General features: G+C 44.6%; 1 protein-coding gene across 1 annotated transcript; it reads left to right on the forward strand.

Moving 5' to 3' along the window:
- Window positions 1–327: 327 nt before the first annotated feature.
- On the forward strand, window positions 328–4599 carry LOC108892816 (gamete and mating-type specific protein A-like). The gene is made up of 7 exons (XM_018690540.2): window positions 328–1414; window positions 1558–1622; window positions 1783–1967; window positions 2319–2623; window positions 3455–3519; window positions 3607–3755; window positions 3850–4599. The coding sequence occupies exons 3-7, from the start codon at window positions 1829–1831 to the stop codon at window positions 3933–3935; spliced, it is 744 nt and encodes a 247-aa protein (XP_018546056.1). The 5' UTR covers window positions 328–1414; window positions 1558–1622; window positions 1783–1828; the 3' UTR covers window positions 3936–4599.
- Window positions 4600–8496: the final 3897 nt, after the last annotated feature.

The raw sequence follows: 8496 nt of genomic DNA on the forward strand, positions 1-8496 counted from the left end.
CTACAACAGCCCCTCCAACCACCACAACAGCTACTCCAACAACAACAACGGCTGCTCCAACTACAACAGCTGCTCCCACAACTACAACAGCTCCTCCAACAACCACAACAGCTGCTCCAACAACTACAACAGCTCCTCCCACAACAACAGCTGCTCCAACTACTACAACAGCCCCTCCAACCACCACAACAGCTACTCCAACAACAACAACGGCTGCTCCAACTACAACAGCTGCTCCAACAACTACAACAGCTCCTCCAACAACCACAACAGCTGCTCCAACAACTACAACAGCTCCTCCCACAACAACAGCTGCTCCAACAACTACAACAGCCCCTCCAACCACCACAACAGCTGCCGCAACAATCACAACAGCTGCTCCCACAACTACAACAGCTGCTGCATCAACAACAACAGCTTCTCCAACAACTACAACAGCTTCACAAAAAAACTACAACAGCTGCCCCAACAACCACATCAGCTGCTCTAACATCAACAACAGCTGCTCCAACAACAACGGCTGCTCCCACAACCACAACAGCTTCTCCCACAACAACATCAGCTGCTCCCACAACTACAACAGCTGCTGCGTCAACTACAACAGCTGCTCCCACAACTACAACAGCTGCTGCATCAACAACAACGGCTTCTCCAACAACTACAACAGCTTCACAAAAAACTACAACAGCTGCCCCAACAACCACATCAGCTGCTCTAACATCAACAACAGCTGCTCCAACAACGGCTGCTCCCACAACCACAACAGCTTCTCCCACAACCACAACAGCTTCTCGCACAACAACATCAGCTGCTCCCACAACTACAAACAGCTGCTGCGTCAACTACAAGAGCTGCTCCAACAACAACGGCTGCTCCCACAACCACAACAACTTCTCCCACAACCACAACAGCTTCTCCCACAACAACATCAGCTGCTCCCACAACTACAACAGCTGCTGCGTCAACTACAACAGCTGCTCCCACAACTACAACAGCTGCTGCATCAACAACAACGGCTTCTCCAACAACTACAACAGCTTCACAAAAAACTACAACAGCTGCCCCAACAACCACATCAGCTGCTCTAACATCAACAACAGCTGCTCCAACAACAACGGCTGCTCCCACAACCACAACAGCTTCTCCCACAACAACATCAGCTGCTCCCACAACTACAACAGCTGCTGCATCAACTACAACAGCTGCTCCCACAACTACAACAGCTGCTGCAACAACTACAACTGCTGCTCTCATTACTACAACTGCGGCTCCAATAACTACAACTGCAACAACAACAACAGCTGATCCTTTTTATACTGTCTCAGCAGACTTGCCAGATGAGCCTTTTACAAATGATCTCAATAACCGCAATAGTCAACGATTTAAAGATCTTGAAAAACGAGTTGTTGGAGCAGTAAGCAAAATTTCAAACTCCATATATTTTTCTCTGACACTCTTGAGTTGACAATTAATTACAGCTAAATATCTTTAAAACAAAATTCAGATTTGAATGTGCTTGAAAGCTTCCAAGTTCTAAATTTTCCTTTCTTTTTGCAGTGTAATAACATATACAAAGCAAGTTTTCGTGGTCAGTTTAAAGGCTGCCGTGTGAAAGAGTTCAGGTAAAAATATTTTTCCAAAATCGGTTCTCCTATTTTGCTTCATATGCAGAGTTAGTAACTTGCTTTGTTTATAGTATTGTGTATCTCCTGAATTTGGGTAATTAACATAATTGCCTCATATTACTATTTAACACTTGTCTCATTTGTTTTTTTGATACAGGGCTGTTCCTCAATCTAGAGTAAGAGCAAATGTTACTCAAGCAGTTATGGGGGTCGTCTTCAATCCAACTACCAACACTACAGACCTCCCACTGGAGAGTGAAGTTGCTAGAACCTTAGTACAAGCTGCAAATAATTCCAATAGCTTCAACGTGACCTTTAATCCCAACACAATCAAAGTAACATGTAAGTAATGCTAAAATAGTAAATACAAAATAAGTAAACAATGTTCTACACTTATCAGTATTTAGAATATCTGAAACAATGTGGTGCTCATGCTCTGTTTTCAGTTAAACAAGTTATGCAAGTACTCAAGAAAAGTAGGTATAGAAGAGAACATAGACTATTCATTAAGACAATTTTCACATTTTTAGTGTTACAAGGTTCAATCTATCCATTCAGCAGTGCCATGTGTGGCAGAATCAGATATTCTCTATGCTGCCTTATGTGCAGCTAGAATTCTTGTTTTTTAATTAGCAAATATGAGATTTTTCACTTAAGTAATGTCAGAACCATCTTTTACTTGTTGTTTTACAGTAAGTCTGCTTACAACAACAACTGCTGCACCTGCAACTGCCAATTCTACAACTGCCAATTCTACAACTGCCAGTTCTACAACTGCTGCACCTACAACTTCCAAATCTACAACTGCTGCACCTACAACTTCCAAATCTACAACTGCTGCACCTACAACTTCCAAATCTACAACTGCTGCACCTACAACTCTAGCACTCACAACAAGAAGAGTGGTTTTCAGATCTGTTTTGGACACATTTACAAGTGATCTGGCAAACCCATCATCAGCTGCTTTTAAAAACCGAGCTTCCATGATAAAGGGTCAGGTAAGTGTCAACCTTAGAACAAGACCTGTGGGTACACCTTGTTGTATTGTATTATTTTATCAGAGAGACTAAGCCATCACTCTGAAAATGTAAATAATGTTACTGAAAAACAAATGTCATGTGAATAAGTTAAAACCAAATTATTCTTCATTTTGGTTGGTGGTGAGCTATATCATCTTTATAAATAATAATTTTTAAGGAATATTTGAGTCATCAGATTGAAGTTGATAAAATCTTCAATAAGAATTTGAATTTGCTGAAATAGACTGCTCCTCATCTTGTTACGACAAGGTGTTGGACAATTTCCAAGAAATTAGAAGAAGCATTAAGCATTAAGGTTTGTTTACCTGGCATACTTACATCGTATACAACAGAACTGGGTAGTATGTACAATTCAAACACGGCTTCTGAGATGTTTGGTGTGATGGATGGTCCTGGCAATTTCCTCAATTTCCCCACCAGGAAAGAGAACCTGATAAGACAAATACCAGTTGAAAAATGTCAATACTGCCCAGAAATACACATTCAACATCTCAATACAAAAAGTGGTCCATTTTGCTCTTTAAACAATGCTCTAGTGCCCATCATTTTTTTCCTCCTTTCTATCTGTCTCTTGGTCATTTTTTGTTTTGTGCACTACAAATAGCAGAGAAAAAATAAACAATACAAACAAGATCCTTACTAGACAGTCTACAAATGTACATAAAAAGGTAGCACATTCAGATTTACACAAGAGACATCAGGGATAAAATATCCACACAAGTAAAACTACACTAAGCACAAAACACAAATGAAAATTGTTTAAATAGAATGTATTCTTTGTCTCCACAGCTTGAACCTTTGTACCAAACGGAATTCCCTTCTTCCTTCAGGTCCTTGAAGGTGGTGGAATTCAGGTACTTTTGTTAAAACTTTGTTATACTTGAAGAGTAGTTGCTAAAATCTCACATTTCATACAATACTTTTTGTTACTCCCTCTATAGTAATGGATCAATCTTCAACAAAATGGACCTTAGTTTCATAAGCACATCTGTTCCTAATAACACTCAGATTGCGAGTGTTTTGATCAAAGCAGCTTCAAACGTGACCGGGTTTGACATCGAAGGCAGCTCCATCTTCGTGGATGGCACACGTAAGAAATACTGAGTGATACTTGATCAGAAATTTCAAAAGTTGCACAATCATATATTAACTAACGTTTTGATCACTTTTCTCCTCATTTACAGCTTCAAGTGGAGTAAGCCACAAGATCAGTCTCTTCACTGCATCTTGCCTGGTGCTGTTGTCATGGCTACTGTCAAGCCAGCAATAGCATCTGTGCTGATTTCCCTTTGAATTACCATTAGAACCTGACTGCCATCTCTGGTATGAAAAAGGAACATGCACTGATCAGACACATTAATGACAGTGGATTAGGTATGTTGGTTGAACACATTTCTGTGAGTGAATGTCCAGGATTCTAGACAGAATGACAATTGTAAGCTAACTAGCTTGTAAGCTTAGTCCACTGAATCATTAAAAGAGTAACAAGTCAAACAACATAACAGTACTATCTACTAAGCCCTGGGATGTTAGAAAATAATTACATTGTCACACTATTAAGACACAAATGTATCTTGCTTCACCGAGAAGACAATTTATCTTATAATTTATCTTCAAGACAATTACTAATGCTGTCTTTTTTAAATCTTTCTGTAGTCTCAGAATGAATGTAAAATTATTGTTTAGGTTTCTGTCTTAAATGAAGGAACACATGCAGGTCATTGTGGGCTTCACACTCCAAACTCCTATACTTTCATCAAAGGTCATGGTGTATGTGATATATATATATGTCAGAACAATGCACTGTCAATATCCTTATCTATACAAATTATATTTATGTAATCATGCATAATTGTATTCTATGAGTTTTTTTGTAGCTTTTACAAGAAGAAACTTTACAATGATCAGAATATATAATCTTTTAATAATTTTAATTGTCTCTTGTGTGATGTTTTGCAATTTTGGTGGGTAAAGAGTAAAGAGAAAATGGATCAGAATATTAATAAGGAGTTTACAGAAGATCATATGCTGCTGTTTGATTTCTTGCAATTGAATTTCACAGTAGTGTCTCATGTTCAGCCAGTCAGGTCTATTCAGATAGAGAGGACTGAGAGTGACTCATTGTTTAATTTTCCTGTGTGATTCTAATGTATTCAAATACTATCAGGAAGTCTGAAAGGTAGGATGTTCTTACAGTCCATCACCTCAAACTCAGGAAAACCACCATCAGAGCCAGTATCAACCCCTGTGAGTTAATTTTCCATAATAGCTTTAATGGAAAAGAAGCACTTTAATAGATTGTTATTGTGTGATAGACTTTATGTTATGGTTTGGGTTAGTTTGTCTTTGTGTTGTGCTTTTTCTCTCTGTTCCCCCTTCCCTTTTTTCTGTTTGGTTGCAGAGCTGGTGTGTTGCTAGGGGTGTGGCTGTCTCCTCCTGCTGGCTGATTACACACACCTGTTTCCACTCCGCTCGTTCTCCCTTCGCCTTCTTAAGCCCGGCCTTCACCCCAGCCCTTTGCCAGAGTATTCCTTGCTGTATCCAGTGTGCAAGCTCTCAGCGCTACCTGTGTTTTTGGATTCTCCTGTTCTCTGTGGCTACCTGTGTTCTCCAGTGGCAGCGTTTTCTGTTCCTCGTGTCTTCAGTACTTTCTTTAGTCAGCCAGTCGCCTGCCACGCTGCCTGCCTATTGTTCCTGTGTTTTTCATCAGTGCCTGATTAAAGAGCCATCTGTTGGTACCTACCTGTGTGTGTGTTCTCTGCATTGGGGTCCTAAACTAGAGTTCATAACAGAATACTCTGGCCAAGCATGGACCCCGCAGAGATTGAGAGGGTAAAACTCGCTCTCACCTCTCAAGGAGCACGGGTGGGCCAACATGAGGATGCTCTGAAGGATATCACGGACAAGCTGCTCTGCCTGGCCTCCAGCATGACCCAACTCGACGCCCGCCTGGACCAGGTCTCCACGCAGCTTACCTCTCTGGCGGCTCCTGTTCCCTCTTCGGCTCCACCAGTCCATCCTCCAGCCCCGACTACTTCTCCTACCCTGCCCAGCCTTCCTCGTGAGCCCTTTATCCCCACTCCGGTCAGGTATTCAGGAGAAGTAGGGTCTTGTAGTCAGTTTCTCCACCAGTGTTCATTAGTTTTTGACCAGCAGCCCTTATCCTACTCAACCGACAGGTCCAAGATCGCTTTTGTTAGTAGCTTACTTTCAGGGAAGGCGTCAGCATGGGCAGTAGCCACAGCTAATGCTAACTCACCTGCTTGGCAAACATACCATTCTTTTTGCTGTGAGTTCCGTAGAGTTTTCGACCACCCACTCCGGGGCAAGGTAGCTGGTAACCGGCTACTCTCCCTACGTCAGGGATCCCTCACGGTAGCTGCTTATTCAGTAGATTTCCGCATTCTCGCTGCCGAGTGTGGGTGGGATGAAGGGGCTTTACAAGGGTTATTTCTGCGAGGGCTCAGTGAGGAACTCAAAGATGAACTTGCTTCTCGGGATGAGACCTCTTCTCTGGAGGAGCTAATCTCCTTGGCTATCCGTTTGGACAATCGCCTTAGCGAGAGACGCAGGGAAAGGGCAGTCAGAATTAGGGCCCCTTCCCTTCGATCAAAGTCCCCTCGACCCTCTGGTCCCATGGTACCTTGCCCTCCTCCGGAGCCACCTTCTGCCTGTACATCTCCCCCAGCTGCCTCTTCCTCCCCCTGCAGAGAGGAGCCTATGCAGTTGGGGAGGATGAGACTCACCCCCACTGAACGTCAACGCCGCTTCCTCCAGAGACTGTGCCTCTACTGTGGTGGTGAGGGTCATGTCCTCGCTCTCTGTCCCTTACGACCAAAAGATTTGGCTCATCAACCTCTAGGGGAACGTTGGTGAGCCGAACTTCTGCTGTTCCCCCATCCTCCAAACGTTTTTCTCTGAAAGGGACTGTTTCCTGGTCTAAAGAGGGCATTCCTCTCCCTGTCCTAGTGGACTCTGGTTCGGACGACAATTTCATAGACTCTGGTATTGTTTCCCGTTTTGACATCCCCTCAGAACCCCTTCCTGAACCCAAGGACGTTTTTGCCCTCGATGGTCGCCTTCTGGCCCATGTCACTCTCCGAACTATTCCTGTGTCCCTGCTCCTCTCTGGCAATCATCGAGAAGATATTTCCTTTTTCATAATCCCCTCACCATCTTCTTCTCTGGTATTAGGCCTTCCCTGGCTCAAGCTCCACAACCCACACATAGACTGGTCCACTCTATCCATTACTAATTGGAGTTTATTTTGTCACTCCCACTGTCTCCACTCGGCCATTCCCACCACCATCTCTGCTCCTGGAACCCCTAAACCCATAGATCTTTCCTCAGTTCCCCAGCAGTATCATGACCTCCAGGAGGTGTTCAGCAGGGACCGGGCTCAATCTCTGCCTCCTCATAGACCTTATGACTGCAGTATTGATCTGCTCCCTGGAGCCCCCTATCCATCCAGCAAGCTCTATAACCTCTCCAAGCCTGAAAGGGAGGCTATGGAGACCTACATCTCTGACTCTCTGGCAGCAGGTCTCATCCGTCCTTCCTCTTCGCCCTTGGGAGCAGGATTTTTTTTTGTAGAAAAGAAGGACAAGACTCTTCGGCCCTGTGTAGACTACAGGGGACTTAATGAGATCACTGTTAAGAATAAGTACCCTCTTCCCCTGATCGATTCTGCCTTCGCTTCCCTCCACCAGGCCACCATCTTCACCAAGTTGGATCTACGTAATGCTTACCACTTGGTGCGGATCAAGGAGGGGGATGAATGGAAGACCGGATTCAACACTCCTCTCGGTCATTTTGAGTACCTTGTCATGCCTTTTGGGTTAACCAACGCACCTGCTGTCTTCCAATGTCTCATCAACGATGTCCTCCGTGATATGCTCAACCGGTTTGTTTTTGTCTACCTGGATGACATTTTGATTTTCTCCCGCACCCCTGATGAACATGTACAACACGTCCGGCTAGTTTTGCAAAGACTTTTGGAGAACCGTCTTTTTGTTAAAGCCGAGAAGTGTGAGTTTCATGTCCCCTCAGTCAGTTTCCTGGGCTTTGTGGTGGAAAAAGGGCAGGTCAGGTCTGACCCTGCCAAGATTAAGGCAGTGGTTGAATGGCCCACTCCCACCGACAGGAAGCAACTACAGCGGTATCTTGGGTTCGCTAATTTCTACCGCAGATTCATTCGCGATTACAGTAGAGTGGCTGCACCTCTTACTAAGTTAACCTCTGTCAAATCACCTTTTGTTTGGTCCCCTGCGGCTGAGGCCGCTTTTACTAAGTTAAAGAGTTTATTTTCCTCTGCTCCCGTGTTGTGTCACCCTGATCCCTCTGTCCAGTTTGTTGTAGAGGTTGATGCCTCGGACTCTGGTGTGGGAGCGGTCCTGTCTCAACGGTCCACCTCTGACCAGAAACTCCACCCCTGTGCGTTCTTCTCCCGCCGTCTCACACCTGCGGAGAGGAACTATGATGTGGGGAATCGGGAGCTGCTGGCAGTGGTGCTGGCCCTCCAGGAGTGGAGGCACTGGCTGGAGGGTTCTACACACCCTTTTATTGTTTGGACTGACCATAAGAACCTGTCTTACCTCCGTTCTGCCCGCAGACTCAACTCCCGTCAGGCTCGGTGGGCTTTGTTCCTGGGCCGATTTAACTTCACCCTCACCTACCGGCCAGGCTCCAGGAACGCCAAGCCTGATGCCCTCTCTCGCCAGTTCTCTTCCCCCGTTGAAGGTCCTGCGGTGGACACCATTCTGCCTTCCTCCTGTGTGGTGGGAGCTGCCAGGTGGGAGATTGAGCAGCTGGTCCAGGAGGCCCTGTCTGAT

This window comes from Lates calcarifer, unplaced genomic scaffold (genome assembly GCF_001640805.2).
Source record: "Lates calcarifer isolate ASB-BC8 unplaced genomic scaffold, TLL_Latcal_v3 _unitig_2492_quiver_975, whole genome shotgun sequence".
NCBI classification, from domain to species: domain Eukaryota; kingdom Metazoa; phylum Chordata; class Actinopteri; family Centropomidae; genus Lates; species Lates calcarifer.

Excerpts from the sequence above, each read along its gene's own strand:
- LOC108892816 (XM_018690540.2), top strand. The coding sequence starts at position 1,829 with ATGGGGGTCGTCTTCAATCCAACTACCAACACTACAGACCTCCCACTG. Across the intron at positions 1,968-2,318 it reads CAACACAATCAAAGTAACAT|TAAGTCTGCTTACAACAACA; the intron begins GTAAGTAATGCT and ends GTTGTTTTACAG. Across the intron at positions 3,756-3,849 it reads CATCTTCGTGGATGGCACAC|CTTCAAGTGGAGTAAGCCAC; the intron begins GTAAGAAATACT and ends CCTCATTTACAG.